At 38.8% G+C, this 19,289-nt stretch overlaps 1 protein-coding gene across 8 annotated transcripts in view; it reads left to right on the top strand.

The window, feature by feature from the left end:
• ST7 (suppression of tumorigenicity 7) overlaps positions 1-19,289 on the top strand; it is a 235,422-nt gene that overhangs the window by 173,035 nt on the left and 43,098 nt on the right. For all 8 annotated transcript variants that reach the window (XM_032401717.1, XM_032401715.1, XM_032401720.1 and 5 more), the window contains one exon: positions 3,565-3,679. In XM_032401717.1, coding sequence (XP_032257608.1) covers positions 3,565-3,679 — 115 coding nt within the window. The remainder of the gene's footprint in view (positions 1-3,564; positions 3,680-19,289) is intronic.

Genomic DNA, 19,289 nt, shown 5'->3' with positions numbered 1-19,289 from the left:
GGGAGACAAACCATAAGAGACTCTTAATCTCAGGAAACAAACTGAGGGTTGCCTGAGTGATGGGGGGTGGGAGGGATGGGGTGGCTGGGTGATGGACATTGGGGAGGGTATGTGCTATGGTGAGCTCTATGAATTTTGTAAGACTGATGAATCACAGACCTGTACCTCTGAAACAAATAATACATTATATGTTAAAAAAAAAAAAGATAGTAGGAAGGGAAAAATGAAGGGGGGGAAATCGGAGGGGGAGACGAACCATGAGAGACTATGGACTCTGAGAAACTAACTGAGGGTTCTAGAGGGAAGGGGGGTGGGGGGATGGGTTAGCCTGATGATGGGTATTAAAGAGGGCACGTTCTGCATGGAGCACTGGGTGTTATACGCAAACAATGAATCATGGATCACTACATCAAAAATTAATGATGTAATGTATGGTGATTAACATAACATAATAAATTTTTAAAAGGAAGGAAGGAAGGAAAGAAGGAAGAAAAAGAAAGAAAGAAAGAAAAAGAAAGAAAGAGAAGAAAAAAAAGAAAGAAAAGAAAGCCATTCTGACAGTGGTGTGAAGGGTAGATTGGAAAGAGGTGATCCCGAGGCAAGCAGAGAAAAGATGCTATTTGAGCAATTTAGGCCAAATATAAGGGTATAAACTAAGTCATTGGCAGCAAGGTCAGAGAAAAGAGGACATGCTAAGATTCTTAAGGTGTTTGCTTGTTTGTTGTTTGTTTGTATAACAGAGCTCTCTGGGAACTTGCTGAAAGCTACTAGCATTTTGTACATATTAGTTCAAGAGTTTAGGAACCTCTAAGGTGGCTTTAGTTAGGAGGGCAAAGAGGATACAGGGATCAGTGGCTCTCTTCTCCAATTTGAAGGGTTGGCTTGGGAAGGAGGAATTTATGAAACCAGTATTAGATGCATCAGGTAAAACTGTCAAGGAGATAGTTTACAAATTGATTTAATAGCTTAGGAGAGAGGTCAGAGCAGGAGTGAGGACGTGGGAGCCTCTTCACAAAGGTGGTGATATTGAGACCCTGGGCCCAAGAGCAGTCCTGGGTATCAGGGTGCTTATGAGAAGAGTACTGGACATAACCAGGGAGGCTACTTACTCCTAAGTAGGAGACCTTGGGGAAACTAGAGAAGGAATGAGGAACTATGTACAGAGAATCCAGAAGAGAATGATGTTGAGGAAGCCAAAAGAGACACGAGTTTCAAGGAAAAAGTCATCAAACTGTCAAATGTTGCAGAGGTCAAGCAAGGAAAGGACTGGAGGGTTTCCATAGGAGCAGTTTCAGTCACCTATAAATGTGGGATGAGCAGATTCTGAGGAAGCCAGATTGCAGCCATGTGGTGAGAAAAGAAGGGAGCCAAGAGAGGCGAGTGTGCAGGGCTTGTTTCAAAGAGAGCTTGTTGTGAGGGCCTGGGAGCGCGAGGTGATGGCTGGAGTGAGATGGGGCAGTGGGGGTTCGCTTTTCCTTGCTTCTGTTGAAACAAGGAAAGCTAGATTTCCACATTGTCATATGACTTTGATTAGTTCTCTAACATTTGCTATTTGCCATGTTTAAAATCTTTTTGTTGGTGATTATGTTTTTAGACACTGTATACTCTCTCCAAGCTTCCAATGGAAGCACTCCTGCCCAAACTGCTAGCGTCCTTCTTCCAGTTCTGCTGAAACAGGCCGAGACTCCTCATTGGCTCTTAGTTGGACTCCCCTCTCAGTGTTTAAGCTTCAGCATGCTAGTATTTGGAATTACAGTTTTAAAATTTCAGAATATGACTGATGTCCTTGAAGTTTGACCTTTACCTGAAGAATTGGTCAAAAATGGTAAATGTTTAAATGTTGCAGTTTAAAGAGTGTCTTTATTGTGTTGCCAAATGCTGAATGACAGGGAACTTTAATTCTAACAAGCTCTAATTAGAAAGAGGAAAAAAAATCAAAGGGTGATGTCAACCAGAATCAAAGTGAACCAGAGCAAGAAATACTTTTATTGGTTACAGAACATCAACAATGTGTGGTATAGTCTTATTCACTTCCTTTACTAGCAATGAAAATACTGCAGGCTGTCCCTAGAGGGTTCAGACAGTCTTATTGAACACATAATCATTTTGATAGGTGTTTTTTGCTGGTAATATGATGCTCTTTGGGGCTGCAGAAAATTATTTATTTTTAGAGATATGCTAAATGATTCTTGGCTTTAAAAAACAAGACAATGTGGCAAATGTTCCTAATGTAGGAAGAAGTGAATAGTCAAGGCAACATATCCACTGGTTTCTTACTTAACAGTGTGTTAGCCTATTTTTGAGTATTATTTTCCTCAGCACAGTTGCTTTAAAGATGTTGACATCAAAAAAGAGTTACCACTTTTTAAGAGGGCATTGTGTTATAATAGAAAACAGTTTCCTTATAAAAGATTAAATAAAGGACATATACATGTACATATACATCAGTGCATATATACACATGTATATATACCATATATGTATATGATTTTGCTGTATAAAGAACCTGGTTATCTTTCTCTAAGATAGATTTTACTTGGAAATTCTTGGTCCTTTCTTTCTTTGCTTTCCAATGAAGTTCAATATTGTATCTTTTAACTCCCTTTGGACCCCTCCTGTTCCCCTTCTTGTCTAAAACCTTTAGGCCATTCCTGTAATCATTCTTTCCTCATTCTAGCCAACTCTCCTTGCTCCTCAACTTTCTTCTGAATCCAATTCAATCTGCCTAGGTTCAACCTCATTATCTGACATGTTTGCTACTGTACCTGGGCTGGTGAGCACTGCTAACTAAAACTTGACAAGCATGCTAATTGTAGCCTCTGTGAATTCATGGTCCCAAATTTGCTAAGCCCTCAAGATGGCCTTTGCAATCCTAAATTGTTTCCCAAGCAGTTCTCTTCTTTATGGCTGTTCTGTACTTTCACCCCCATCTTCAAACTTACTCCCTGTCACCTCTTCCCTCAGTTTCAGAAAATGATCTTGAATCCTGTCTTTTTGAGGCCATCATGCAGGAACTCATGAACATCTTTCCCTTCTACCACTCTCTATCGCTACCTGCACATTTTCTCAACCCGTATTTTCCTGCCTTTTCTCCATAACTTTGTCACCAGGCTGCTCAAAAGAATAGTGCCTGCTTGCCTCCCTTTCTGTTCTCTGGCTTTCATCAAACTGCTCTTAATGAAGTAAAACTGTCAACGCCTATGAGATAGTGTTCAACTTTTACCTAATTTGCCTCTATCATATTTTAACATTACTGTGTGCTACCTCTAAGCATCTTCCTCAGTTTTTATGAAACCCCATCTCTTTTGGATTTTCTTCCACGTTAGGTTCTCACAAATTCAAAGTTGCCATTTTTCCAAAATAGCGGGAAAAGATTTGAGCATTTAATTCTTTACAAAATAATAATTGGCATGAATGCTTAAAATTCAGTATAACCTAAAATTCAGTATTATCTAAAATTGTATTATACTTTTTTATCATATAAATGTATTACAATTCAGTACTTGTTATACTTTTAGAAAGTAAGAAATACATATTAATTATCCTTGATTTCTTCTTTCCTAGTTAATGAAAGAGTTCCCCTTGCTGAGCATGTTCAACATCCATGAAAACCTTTTAGAAGCTCTTCTGGAACTACAAGCATATGCTGATGTTCAGGCAGTCTTAGCAAAGTATGATGGTAAGTTCTTGGGTATTTTTATCTACTTGAGTATTTTTTTCTTCTTGATATATTTCAGTGATTAGATCAGAAAGATCATTTCAAATAGTATAGGACTTTAACAACTACCCACTTACAGATTTTTTTATCTACAGTTTTATGATGGCATTTTATAAAATCTTAAGAGTTTTATGGTTGGTCAGTGGGGGCCGGTGCCGCATGCCTCTCCTTCCCTCCCCGTAGGTTCCCTTCTACTCTTCCTGTCAACAAGAGTTAGGCATGCTCTGCTTTATTGCCCCCATTGTCAGGAATCACTCAGAACCTCTGCAGGCAACACGTATCCTGTGGAAACAGCCCCAACTGTTCGAGCTCCTGCTGTGACCCCACATGGGATGACTGTGACCACTACTGGTTGGTCATGTTGATCCTCTGAAGCAATATAGAACAGCTGGTAGCCCTTACTACAGCTCTTGTGACAGTTCAGGAAATATTTGAAGATAAAAGAATGTGTCCTTCATCCCAGGTCTTCTCCTCATTAGCAGAATACCCCCCATTTCTGCACGCAAAGGGCTTTGAAGTCCCTTTGCCATTCACGTTACTTACCCATGAGCTTATTTCATTTTGCCTGTTCTTAATAAACCAGAAAAATAAACTGACACATCTTAGAGATTTCAAAACTCTTGTGTTATATTGCCATTTTCTGTGAATTCACTATTTGATTAATTGCATAAGAGTTATCCACATAATTCCCTGCCATGACCTAGCTCTTGGAATCTCTGCAGGATTATTATTCTACCTTATTTCATTTGTTTGCTTCTAAAATGGATGTTAGGGAGTGATTACTTTTATCACATGCTCATTTTTTGCTTTGTAAACTATTCTTTTTTTAGTAAGCATCTTCAGTACATTTAAAGAACTGTTCAGGTCAAAATTTCCAGGAATTCCTCAAACTAATAGAACGAACTATTTTATTTTAATGCACAGTTCTTCATAAGGGATCTGTGAAGCAGGTTGGAGTTGTTACCTCCTACAGTTGGGGAAACTGAAGCATTGGGAGACTTGGTTTTGTTTTGTTGTTAATTCTTGCTCAAATCAGTGGAAACTACAAGCCCTCAGCCAGTGATGGCATTACTTGGCCTGTGCATACTTGGCCCTGTGTAACAAGATATATGCTACCTAGTATGGAACTGATTTTAGGAAGAGAGAAAAGTATTTGTGGCATACTTCATAGTAAACAAAAGAAAGACTGTTTGGCCTTCATGTCAGCTCACTTTTGTTCTCTGTTTATTTGCTGGAATCTCACTATTTGGCTGACCTTGGGAATCTAAGCCATAAGACTACCTTATAAGCAAAATGCTCATACACTGAGGGTCTTTTGGTGCAAAAGGAACCCAGTCCCATGCACCTGGGTTTAGGTGGCCATGCACTTTTTCCAGATGCTACCCTGTAGCCATCAGTGCCGTAGCGAGGTTCTGGTGTTCTCATCCCTGATGCCGACCTGTGCTCAACCTAGTACACCAAGGCTTAAGAAAAAAGTTCTAACTGGTAGAGCCTTTGATGTCTCAAGTCTCGTAAGGCTCGTTTCACAACGATCTCAGTTCATTACAGAAATCGTCAGCTTCGTGTTACAAGACTGATTGTAAAATAGAGAAATGAACTCATTTGGAGCTTTCTGTCATCTCTATCTATCCCATTGCACAGCCTCGGCTCCACAACAACCAAACACTGATTTATTAGATTCTGATAACATATGTTCACATTATTTGTTATAACAGCCCGTCCCACCCTCCACTAAAACTTGGCTCACACTTCGCAAAATTCCTTTGTTGCGAATGGACAAACTCACCATACCAGGGCCCTTGTGTTGAGCTTTGTTTATGTTGTGTACCTGGCAACAGAGATGATGTTCTTATTCATTATTCATGGAAAAAGAGCCTCATTAGTGGCAGGACACATACTGTTGCTGAGATGCCTTGGTAGGAGTTTTGAGTTCAGCAGTTGTCAATAGACTGCAGATGACCTAACCCCGACTGAATTCTGGAGGGTGTTTTGGTGAGGACTTGGCTCAGGCCTGTGTCATTTACAGTAGAAATATAATGAAGTGGCTGCTGAAGTTACTGTTCTTGTAGAATGAGCCATAACCACACAAGACTATTAAAAAACATGCCTCTTGTTTCTCACCCCATACCATAAAATGGGCTCTTTCAAGTTCATCCCCGCTGCTTTTCCTGGAGACCCAAAGGATCTTGACTGAGTTGTTGCCTCATTTTTCTGGCCCTGTGCAAGAAAGTGTGGGTGCTTTAGAGGGCTTGGAGTACAGACAGCAATTAGGGGTGCTCTGTTCCTCACCCTAGTTCAGATGTCATCAGTCTAATCCATGAGATGCTGGAGACAGCACTTTGAATCCCAACCTCCCCATCCCTCTTCATAGAGCCACACCCAAAGCAGCACGATTATATGTTATCTTTGAGAATTGGAATGCTCTGGTTGGGTAGCTATTTCTTGGATGGTTTATGGGTACAGCAGTCCTTCTTTATTACTTTTGCTAGGTGGCCGAATTTTTTAAATAGTATGTTGGGAAGTGACACAGTGGGATTTGTGCTGCTTTCCTGACCTTTGCAAAAAGGATTTAGAAATATGGCAAGGCAGGGGAGACCAACATGTTCAGAGGAGGGAGGAAGGTAACATGTATTCCTTTGCCTCATTCTTTTTGTTCTTCACCTTTTAAAAAAATTTTTTTTAGGTTTGAGTTTTAAAAGTGATATTCACAAACTCCTTTTACAGTGAAGCACCTGGATCCCTAGTAGGATTACCAGTGAATTGGTCATACCTCCTTGTAATCTGTAGTTTAATTTTGATTTTGCCCTTGAGATCACTTCTCATGTTATGTTTTTCCAGCCATTAGTCTGAAGTGCTGTCTTGCTATCCTCAGGAGTTTTCGTACTCTTTTTTCAGTTTGCTAACCCACATTATGGGTGGGCATTTTTTATCCAGGTGGTTGGTCCTGCTTTTGGAGTCCTTCACACAAAGACTAAAATAACAGCGGCTACAGCTAGCATTTATTGAGTTCTTATATTGTGTCAGGGTCAGACAGGATTCTAAGCTCTACACGGATGAACTCATTTATTCTTACCACAGGCATATGAGGCAGATACTATTATTAGCCCCATTTTATAGCTGTGGTAACTGGTACAGAGATAAGTTAAGTAACTTGTTCAAATGAAGAGCCTAAGATGCCAAAGTAAAGCCATGGAGATGTTATATTGTGAGAGAAAAGAGAGAAACTGAGGTCCGTCTTTGTTCAATAAGATGTGAATTCCATGAGGAAAGGAAAGCCAGAATCAAAACTGAGGTGGTCTGACTCCAGGCCCATGGTCTTAGCCATCATGCTTCCACTTTCTCTACTGTTGGCAGTATTTTTTTTTATTGTTTTTATTAACACCATTCTTGTTGTTATTATTAGCTACAGTTTATCGAGAACCTATGATGTGCCAAGCATGTTACACACATTACCTGTAACCCTCAATAACCTTGCAAGGAGGTAGTTACACCATTTTAGCAGATGCAGAAACTGAGGCTTGTGAGTTTAAGTAACTTTCAAGACCACATTCCTTGAAAACTGCAGAACTGGGATTCAAATCCAGGTCTCTCTGGCTCTAAAAGCCCATGTGTTTTCCATAAATGTAAGCCTTGCTGAATGACTTGCTCTGCCTCTCTCACTCCTTTTGGAAAGGCATGAGTTAGGTGGGCTGGAGCCATGGTACAGAATTTCAGTGATGCCAAATTGTCTTTTAAGAATCTTTTTTTTTTTTTAAAGATTTTATTTATTTATTTGACAGAGAGAGACACAGTGAGAGAGGGAACACAAGGGGGAGTGGGAGAGGGAGAAGCAGCCTTCCCGCTGAGCAGGGAGCCCGATGGGAGGCTCGATCCCAGGACCCTGGGATCATGATCTGAGCCGAAGGCAGATGCTTAACTGACTGAGCCACCCAGGTGCCCCTTAAGATTCCTTTTTATTTTTATTTTTTATTTTTTTTAAAGATTTTATTTATTTATTTGAGAGAGAGAATGAGATACAGAGAGCATGAGAGGGGGGAGGGTCAGAGGGAGAAGCAGACTCCCTGCTGAGCAGGGAGCCCGATGTGGGACTCGATCCCGGGACTCCAGGATCATGACCTGAGCCGAAGGCAGTCGCTTAACCAACTGAGCCACCCAGGCGCCCCAAGATTCCTTTTTAATCATTCCTTAAGAACCTGGTATATCTCTATTTGCTTATCTTTCTGTAACTCTCTTGAAAATATGGCTTTCTATTTTCAATCACCTTATGCCTGGTTTCTTTGTCACAAAAGGGATTTGATGTATGGTGTTGATTTAATTTGAGATTTATCATCTTTTTTTTTTTTCAGTCATACATTAGCTATAAACACAGAAATGTTTTTAAGATCCTTAAGTCATCAGAACCTTCTTTTGGAACCATTGAGAAAGTTGTTATAAGCTTTGGGTGTCTTTCAAAGGAGCTTATAGGCCACCTAGGTTGAAAACTGACGTCTCAAAGATTAGAGTGGTAATGTGGAAAAGAATTCATGCATTTATTATTCATTATCATTTGTGCATTTCAACTTTAGAAGAATCTTCTAGAGCAAGTGAATGCGAGTGTGATTGCTACAAGATACTTTTGGGAGCGTCTAGTTTGGTCTGGTCTCTAGTTAGTGATCCCTGGGGGACACCAGGGGCTGTCACCCCGGGTGCCAGCCTGCTGAGATCAAGGGCCAGGTCTGCCTTTCACCAGCTGACTGAACTTCAGCATATTACTTAACCTTCTAAGCCTCAGTTTCTTTCTCTGGAAATGGAATCAAGGCTTAGAAAGGCTAAGTAACTTGCTCAAGATCACACAGCTGGGAATTTTTCATGAGGATTACAGTAGTTAATCCATGTTAAATGTTTAGAACAGCGTGGGGTACACATTAAGCATTCAGTAACTCTCAGTCATTATAAAGAGCCAAGATTACTCCTGAACTTCACCACTGTTCTCAATCCATTTCGTTCAAAAGGAAAACCATATATAAAATGTCAGTTAAAATGAGAGAATAAGAACCCTGTCTTGTGCCCCCCCAAAAGGCAGTGTTATGGCCTGTTATTAAAATTACTTATGTATCTAATAGGACATGTAGATAGATAGATATTTGATAAGAATGGAAATGCTTAGTTTTATCTACAAACAATTCTTAAACTTTTGGAAAGCTGAAAAAAAAAGTGCCAGGGATTTTCATTCCTGATCAAAAGACAAATTGTTTCAGCCTTGGGGCAATTTGCACCAATGGAAATACAAGTCCAAGCTCTTTTGGATATTGACTCCATTAGGTCATTTAGTGATTGCCTTTAATTTGGGACAGAAATTTCCCTGTGAGGGACAAACTGGCCTTTTATATAGTCATGAATGTTATATAAATGCAACAATGTATCAAGACCATTTTTATGGTGCCATCAAGCCCATCCTAAATTAGCATTATTATCTGCCATCTGTAATGTGCAGAGGGTATACTTTCAAGAACAGGACATGTTTCTAACACTGGGGGAAATACTTTAATCTCAGTAGATTGAAAACAGAGGTTCTAAAGAAAGCATTAGGGAATTATTCTATGTTGAGACTATTCAGAGAATAAGCTTTTTGCTGATACTGTTTTGTATCAGCTTTTTGCTGATACTTATAACTACTGATACAGCATGTAGTATGCTGATACATGGAGTATTCCACACAGGCTGGGTCAATCCTGCTCCTGAACCTTTCCATATGTTCTGTCTCTAGTATTTTCACTGTCTGGCTCAACTCAGGTGCCACCTCCACCAGGAAGGCTTCTCTCACTTCCCCCTGGGTAAAGTGTCAATGTATCAAGACCATTTTTATGGTCAGTAGATTGAAAACAGAGGTTTTCAGTCAAGTGTGTGGTTTTGAGTTTTGATGCCACAGGCACAACAGCTTCTGAGATAGATCTACTACAAAATTAGGCTGCATTCAAGAAAGAAGATTTGAAATGCAGTCAGTCCCTCGTGACAGACTGTAAGCCTAGTCTAGCTCCCTTCCCTGGGCTGGTTCTTATGTAAAAGATCAAGGATACCAAGGCAAATGTTGAAGAGCATCCTTCTGTAAAAATGGGCAAATGAATCACATCACTGCTTCAAAGAAGAAAATGATTATCAGCACTGATACCCTGAGCTATGACTTCAGGCTGGTAAGCATGAGTCACTAAGAAATGATGGCCCCTTACAGCTTTTGCACTGGATGTCCTGCTGACTGGGACACCAAGAGGTAGGTAGTTCTGTCAAGTGAACGAGGCCCTTCAATTAGCAGTTGACTGACTGTCCTATTATATGTGCAATGAGCCAGGAGTTCTAACAATAGATGTTATTTCAGTGAAGACTGTATGCATGAGAAACTTCTGTTGTCTCTAATGATGGAAGACATTTTATGAATGCATACATTTGTAATTCACATAGTTGGCACATGAACAAACCCTTGAAATTTATATTGGCTTTAGTAATCCTTATTGCCTAGTTATCATAATTTACCAAGGTAACCCCCCCCCCCCCCCCCACCAGCCATTACCATCACATAAACTGCTGTGTTTGACTCCGGGGCACTGGCCACAGAAGGGCTCTCTGACACAGACCTTCTAGAGTAATCCAACCCAAAAGTTGCAAATAACATCTGGTGTTTGGCTTTGTAGCACAAGATGAATTTTTCTGGGTGTAGTTGAGTCTGTGTTGCCTGCCCCTCCCCCTGCACCAAATTACTAAGGTCATGTAGTATTTCCCGATTGAATCATTGAACTCCCAGGTGGCACAAAGGGATTTTGGATTGGCTTTTTAAAGGTGGGACAAAGAGACCATACACTGTCTGGAACCAAAAAAAAAAAAACCCCAAAAAAACAGAACAAAACAAAAAATAATTCTAAGGACAGAATTCTACATTTCTGTTGTTTGCTTTGTATCGTATCATGTACAGAAGTAAACCGAGAAATTTTACTGAAGAAAGCCACAGGGAGGACAGCATCACATAATGGGACAGTTATATCACACCTCATCCATTAACAGGTTAGGAAGGAGAAATGGGCTGCATTTTTGTTTGTTTGGTCAGTCAGTTGATGGCTCCAAAAGCATTGTCAAGGCCAAATGTGTTGGATTAATATAAACTTCCAGTATATCAATGTGTCGCCTGACCCAGAAAAGGTACTTGATACTCCATAATCTTAAATGATTTCAGAGAGTAATTAGGTTAGTTTCTTTTCAAATTAATTCAGCAGGGATCCATCAAACCCTTATATTGAAAATACTAACTTTTAGGTGCATTCAGATTCAGAGATGAATATAATCTATTCTGTGTTGCCAAGAAGTTTTATTGTCTGGTAGAGAAAGATGTAAAAAAACAGTAACAACAAAAAAACAAAAAAACCCAAAAAGTCAAAACCACCCACAGTAAATTGAGGTGGGATGCATCAGTGCTTTCTGAATCTGTTTGAAACATGCTCAAGTGGTGCAGAGAAAGAAACCCTTTGAGAGAAGCCCTGTGTTTTCTTCTCGGACACTCCTGTGCAGGGGTAGACATTCCGAGCAGCTGTAGTGAATGAATGACTTTTTAGACGGAGATGCACTATGACATAGTGTCCTCATTTGTGAGGTGCTTTGGGACTTATTTATGCTGGCTGCTACCCTTGAAAACATTGTTTTGGAATTATAGATATGAAATTGACCCTCGATTGACCTAGCTCATGCATAGGAACAATAATGATCCTTTTAAAATTATATCTTGATGATTATTATTGTAGATGAACAAAAGGAAATTAGGTCAAAAAGATTATCACTGAAAAAACTTCTATCTAAAGTTTTACCCTATGGGTTTTCTGAGACACATCAAATTGACAGTTTTGCTCCAAATTCCATAAATTTCCTCCAAGATTATTACATTGAATTTCAATTTTGCTATTATGAGCATTTATGACTTTTGAAAACTTAAGAGTCATTCTCCCTGAGATGACCTTTTCCTTCAGTGGCCTCATTCCCATAAAGGGTCCTAGGGAGCCAGAAGAGGTGTGGTTTGCCTTCCTTGTTTTTGGCCCCAAACCCTTCTACTTCCCTTCAACCTTGTCAGCTTGTACTCTTGCTTTCTTCCTGCCTCACTTGTAAACTTCACTGCTGTCTCAAACAGACATCTGGATTTAGAGCACCAGTACAGTTTCATCCATTTTGCTGGAATGCCATAAGCATGATAAACGCAGTACACATGCTGAGAAATAACAAGTTTCTGACTCTCTCTTAGTACATCCATCAGTCCTGACAGTTTCGGCTTCCAGAAGCTAAATTAGATGTAAGTGCTTGCATATCAAAGGGAGCTAATATCAAGTGATTTGAGATGTTAGTACATTAACTTAAGATTTCTTTCAGCAAACACAGGACCACCATGTTTTAGACATTGTTTTGGTTCGAGGGTACAAAGTGACGAAGAAACACAGCTGTTACTCCTAGCACACACCACGTAAGTAGGAGAGGGAAGGAAGAAAACAATTGCTGTAAAGACTGCAATAGAATTTAACTCAGTATGGAAGGGACACTTTACCCAGGGGGAAGTGAGAGAAGCCTTCCTGGTGGAGGTGGCACCTGAGTTGAGCCAGACAGTGAAAATACTAGAGACAGAACATATGGAAAGGTTCAGGAGCAGGATTGACCCAGCCTGTGTGGAATACTCCATGTATCCTACAAAGCAGAGGAATGGTGGAGGGCTGCAGCAAAGGGCTGAAGATGCATTGGGTGAGTTAGGAAGGGACTGCACCTCACAGAGCTTTGGACCTAATTCCACCGGCCATGGGGAGACCGTGAGGCAATCTCAGCAGGTATGGGCTCCAGTCTGACCTCAAAGTGGAGAGAGTGGCACAGTAGATTCATACTCTGCCCTTTTTTGACTTGAGGTGGTTGAGGGATGAACCCAGAGTGTGGAAGCACTAAGACATGAGGGAGTGGAGTGCCACTGTAGAGTGCCAGTGAAGTGGTTTCAGACTCAGAGAAGCAGGATTCTCTCCATTAGGGAGATACTTGGGAGGCTTTCAACCAAAAATTATAAGAGTTTGGTTTTTCTTCTTTAAACAGCAAATGAGAATCCCAGTGCAGAAGCTTTTTTATTTCCGAGTTTATCAAAACTTCCTATTTTAAGCTCTAACCACTTAATTTCATTTGCTTTCTGGTGATCTCTTAACTATAGGAAGTTGAAGTCTATGTAGACCTAGCATAAACCTTAGATAATCTGTCAGGGGAGTGTAACACAGTTAGAGCCTGCTGGGACTCATACAGCCCATCAACACCTACCTACTTCTGCTGAGTCATACAATGACACGGGAGAAAAAATGTGGAATGTGGGGAACAGGTGGAGTGTCCACCTCATCTTTAAAGGTTGTGAATTTAGAGACAGTGCAGTACAGGTTGTGAATGCCTGTGTGTGCAGATCTACAAGTCTTATTTGCTAAAAGCAAAGCACCTGATACACTTTTTTAAAAAAAAGATTTTTATTTATTTATTTGACAGAGAGAGAGAGCACATTTGACAGAGAGAGAGAGAGCACAGGCAAGGGGAGCAGCAGAGGGAGAGGGAGAAGCAGGCTCCCCACTGAGCAGAGAGCCTGATGCAGGACTCAAATTCAGGACCCTGAGATCATGACCTGAGCCTAAGGCAGACGCTTAACCAACTGAGCCACCCAGGTGCCTCACATTTGATAAATTCTTGCCTTGCTGACAGTTCAGTTGCTACTAAAGTAGGCAAAGCCTGAGAGTAATTAATATGCTGAATTTAATTTTTACCAAAATGGAAGAACTTTAAGAGAAGGAGATCATGTTATCTTATAGCTCATAGCAGTCAAAGAAGGGAACATTGGTCATAGACAGATTTCCTGAATCTAAAAACAAACAAATGACAACAAAAAGCCAAAAGCTATACCCTTTTTTAAGTCAGAGGAAAGATAAATATAAACCTCTAACTCGAGATTCAGTGAACAACTTTGTGCTGACACCATTCAGCGTAGAAGACACAGATTTTTAAGTGGAAATGGTTCAAAAAAGATGGGAGGTTCTAGACGATGATATTATAGTTATTCCCAATGGAAAAAAATGTAAAGGAAACACAAATGATTAAAGTATATGAAAGGTCAGAGTGACAAATCATTAAATAAGTATATAAAAGTGGGGTAGAAACCTGTAAGCAGGTGGTTAGAGTTGCTCAAGTCCAGAGGAAGCTAAAGTCTCAGGACTTCCCTTGTGAAGTTGTTTTCCAAGCAAACTGATGAAGAAAGTATAAGAGAATGACAATGAAGAAAACAGAAGCAAGCATCACATTGGCAGTACGGGATGGTGACAGGGACCAGGCATTGCAAGACCAACTCTGTCACTAATTAGTTAGGTGGCTCTGAAGCATATATATCATTTAGCTTCTCTGATCTTGTATTTTTTCATCTGTAAAATAAAAGATTTTTGACCTTCACAGTTGTTTGCTGTTGTCCAATTCTTTGATCCATCTTGTAGAGCTCCTATTTGGAGAAGATAGTAATGTGTTAATAAATGGCTAAAAATATACCTTTATTCATTCCTATTCACTACTTGCCCTCAGTACTTTTGATTCTTTTTTTGCTTTTTAAGAATTTCAACAAATAAGTCAATCACAGTAAAATTCTAGATGATTATGTGGTTTACTAACATTTAGGAAAGAAAGAGGTGATTGAAGATCCAACATGGATTTACTAAGGAAGTTGTGCTAAATAAAAACAGATGAGATAGTGGATGTGAAAATATTTGTAGTCCATACAACAGTCTTTAAATGTTTCTTACTAATTTAAATGGCCATTTTTCTTCATATTTCTGAATTAGAGGAATACCATAGATGTATTTATATATTTAATTAAAATATTTGAGAATATTTTGAGAATGTTTTGAATGCTACCTTTTTAGGTAATGTGGAATAATGTGTCATAGTACCAGTTGTATCATTGATAAATGGTGTGATTTAATGGTATAAGTGGTGTATATAATATCTATTATAACCATTAATAAATGGTATAATTTAATGGTTTAAATTGTATATATAATACCTATTATTACCATTAATAAATGGTTGCACATACATCATTGCAGACCATTGCAAATTTAGGGTGATCTCTAGAATAGCATTCCTGGATCCCCTCCTTGGTATTGCCATGGTCAGTATTTTTATAAATCAGACCTTATAGACAGCATAGCACAGTTCAAAATCATTTGCGCATATTTGTTTTAACTATGTGATATTGGCTTTTTTTTTTTTAATATATTGGCATATTTCTTAACCATTATATGCCTCACTTTCCCCATCTATATAAGGAGGGCACATGGTGTGATGAGCCCTGGGTGTTATATGCAACTGATGAATCATTGAACACTACACCAAAAACTAATGATGTACTATATGTTGGCTTATTTGAATTTAAATTAAAAAAATAAAATAAAATTTTAAAAAAGAGGGCTAAGAGTAAGTCCTATCTCAAAGGGTTGCTCTGAGGAGTAAATAAAATAATGTGTATAAGTGATTAACACCAGTGTCTGGCAAGCTTAATAAGCCCAGGGTAATGTTAGTGGTAATTTCAATGATGATAATGGTCATTTGGTGAGAAGGTATGCTTATGAATTGTATGGAACAAAGCTGTGGGTGGTAGCTTGAGTCAGAATGATGACTAATAGCCTGGAATGATATTCTGAAACCGTTAAGATTTAGTGGTTTAGATTTCATTTTGAGGTTTAAAATTTAATGGAATCAAATCGAAATCCTGCTTATAGGTTCGTAAATTTTCATGGCTTAAGTAAAAGAGAAAAGACTTGGCTTTGGCTGAAATCAATTTGCATAGAACCTCGGGGAGTTTGTTGACCACACAATCATAGGAACAAATAAGGACTGCTCAACATCAGGGCCATCCTAGCTGGTCTTCAGGGAGGTGTTACGGCTATAGTTCCTCAGACTGCATTTCCCCTGAGCTCTGTACTGGTCATGTTTCAGGGATTTAGAAGATTACTTCCACTTCTGATTCTCATATTTTGAAATCATTCATGGCTTTATAACAAAAATAAACAAAAAAGTTCTGAAGAATATATCAGTGGAGGAATGAGAAGTATTTATTCTGGAAAAGATTAGGTTTAGAGGAGATATTGTAACCATTTTAATATTTGAAAGGCTGATGAGAAATAATCATGTTGTTTTGTTATGGAAGGCAAAACCAGTAAGTAATTTTTAGATAAGGATTCATAGAAGAGGGGACAGAATGATAAAAGGCAACTGAAATGTTATAGAAGTTAGACTGAAGAGAAGACAGCTTCAGGTAGCACAGGATTATAGGTTTGTGTTTTTAAAATCTTTTTAATTGAGTTATAAATTACCTATAGTAACATGCACAAATCTGAAGTATAGAGCGGGATGACTTTTTTAAATACACATGTGTTATCACTACCCAGGATCATATAACTTCCCATCATCTCAGAAGGCTGCCTCATGCCCCCTTTTGGCCAATAACTGCCTTCTAACCCAGAAGTAACCATTTTTCTGACCTTTATCATCATATATTACTTTCTGCAAACTTCCTACAACCACTTTGGAGCACTGTTTACCAGTTTAAACATGTATCTACTTTCTGACTCAGCAACTTCATTTCCAATTACATATCTAAGAGAATGGTCACAACAGCTTTATTCATAATAGCCCAAAACTGGGAAACAACCCAAATAGCCATTAGCAAGAGAACAAACATATTGTGGTATATCCACAAAATGAAATACTACTCAGCAATAAAAAAGAATAAAGGCCTCATACATGCTACAGCATGGGATGAATCTCAGAAACATCATGCTGAGTGAAAGAAGCCAGACATGGAAGAGTACATACTCTGTGATACCAATTACATGAAATTCAAGATTGTAGATTTTAATGAAAGATTTTTATGACAATCTGATTTTGAATACCTAAGACAGTTGGAGAAAGTTCTTTCCCTTTCAGAAAAGGAACCTGTATGAAACAAAAGATGGCCGAGAAGTGGAAGGAAATTTAAACTAAAGCCAGGAGTTCAGCTTTGCTAGTGAGAAATACTTATTTAGCATTCCTTGTTTTTGGAATTCTGTGCTATGTCATTATTTCCTTTCTTTTTCTTTCTTTTTTATATTTGAATTATTTGTTTGGTTGTTTGGATTTGTTTTATTCTTCCTGAAGCTTCTTTTTATTTTTCCCCTTAATTCTTTTATAACAGCAAATATCTGTGTCATTATCTAAGAATATTTTTTCTCTTAATCATACTATATATTACATGGCATCTACTTTCTTTTTTAAATCACTCTTCCTGGAGCACTCTAACCTTCAGCTCAAATATGATCCATTTGATCTCTAGGCAAGTTTCACAGCTGTTTTTATAATGACTTCCCTGAACATACTCCTTTGCTAATAACATTATTTTTTGTAGCTAACATTTTTCTCATTCTTGGATTCTTTTTCTTAATTAAAAAAAAATTTAATTCCAGTATAGTTAACATACTGTGTTATATTAGTTTCAGGTATACAGTATAGTGATTCAGTAATTTTTACATTACCCGGTGCTCATCATGATAACTGTACTCCTAATCTCCTTTACCTATTTCATCCATTCCCCCCACCTACCACCCCTGTGGTAACCATCAGTTTGTTCTCTATAGTTAGGAGTCTGTAATTTGGTTTGTCTCTTTTTTTCCTTTGTTTCTTTGTTTTCTAAGTTCCACATGAATGAAACCATATATTTGTCTTTCTTTGACTGACTTATTTCACTTAGCATTATACTCTCTAGATCCATCCATGTTGTTGCAAATGTCAAGATTTTATTCTTTTTTTTATGGCTGAGTAATATTCCATTGTATGTATATACCACATCTTCTTTATCTATTCATCTATCAGTGGACCCTTGGGTTGCTTCCATAATTTGGCTATTGCAAATAGTACTGCAATAAACATAAGGGTGCATCTGTCTTTTCAAATTAGTGTTTTCATATTCTTTGGGTAAATACTCAGTAGGGGATTTACTGAATCATGTGATTATTGTATTTTTAATTTTTTAAGGAACCACCATACTGTTTTTCACAGGGGCTGCATTGTTTTTTTTTTTTTTTTTTTTTTAAAGATTTTATTTATTTATTTGAGAGAGAGAGAATGAGAGAGAGCACATGAGAGGGGGGAGGGTCAGAGGGAGAAGCAGACTCCCTGCCGAGCAGGGAGCCCGATGCGGGACTCGATCCCGGGACTCCAGGATCATGACCTGAGCCGAAGGCAGTCGCTTAACCAACTGAGCCACCCAGGCGCCCCGGGGCTGCATTGTTTTGCGTTCCCACCAACAGTGCATGAAGGTTCGTTTTTCTCCACATGCTTGCCAACACTTGTTTCTTGTGTTTTTGATTTTAGCCATTCTGACAGGTATGGTTTGCATTTCCCTGATGATTAGAATGTTGAGCATCATTTCATGTATCTGTTGGCCATCTGGGTATCTTATTTAGAGAATTGTCTGTTCGTGTATTCTGCCCATTTTTGATTGGATTATTTGGGGCTTTTTGTGTTGTGTAAGTTCTTTATGTATTTTGGATATTAACCCTTTATCTGATATTGTTATTTGCAGATATATCTCCCATTCAGGAAGTTGTCTTTGAGTTTTGTTGATTGTTTCCTTTGCTGTACAGAAGCTTTTTATTCTGATGTAGCCCCAATAGTTTATTTTTGCTTTTTGCTTCCTTTGCCTGAAGAGGCATATCTAGAAGAGTGTTGCTATGGCCAGTGTCCGAGAAATTACTGCCTGTGCTCTCTGTTAGGATTTTTATGGTTTCAGGTCTCATATTTAAGTCCTTAACCCATTTTGAGTTTATATTCATGTATGATGCAAGAAAGTGGTCCATTTTTATTCTTTTGCATGTAGCTGTCCAGTTTTCCCAACACCATTTGTTGAAGAGACTGTCTGGATTCTAATTCTTAGAAGGACTTTTTGGTAATGTAGCTACATGGCATTTACAAAAGACAGGGATTGCATAGTTAGAGCATGTTCATACAAAATTGGACAGAGAATGATTATGAAGTTCCTTCCTCAAAATAAAATTTCTGAATAAATAATAAGCAGTATCAGAAAACAGCTGATATTTTTGTTTTTTCCCTGCTCAAAACCTCTGATACTACTTGTTTTCATCACTACGGTTAGCCACTCTGTTTCCCTTACCATTTTATCCATTTCCCTAGTGGTAAAAGCATAAAATCATGACAGGCAGACAAAACTACGGAGACAGAGAACAGATTAGTGATCACCAGGTGACAGGTATGGGTGGGAAGGGTACAAATAAAGGGGTAACACAAGAGAGTTCCTTTGGAACAGTTGTGTATTTTTTTATTATTATTTAAAGATTTTATTTGAGAGGGGGAGAGAGAGAGCATGAGCAGGGATAGGCGCAGAGGGAGAGGGAAGGGAAAGAATCTCAAACAGACTCTGCACTGAGCATAGAGCCTGACGTGGGGCTCCATCCCAGGACCCTGAGATCACGACCTGAACCAAAACTTGAGTCGGACGCTCAACCAACTGAGCCAC

The sequence above is a fragment of the Phoca vitulina genome, unplaced genomic scaffold, assembly GCF_004348235.1.
Source record: "Phoca vitulina isolate PV1807 unplaced genomic scaffold, GSC_HSeal_1.0 scaffold4, whole genome shotgun sequence".
Taxonomy (NCBI): domain Eukaryota; kingdom Metazoa; phylum Chordata; class Mammalia; order Carnivora; family Phocidae; genus Phoca; species Phoca vitulina.
The sequence above is the reverse complement of the archived record's forward strand: the minus strand, read 5'-3'. Positions and strand labels throughout refer to the sequence as shown.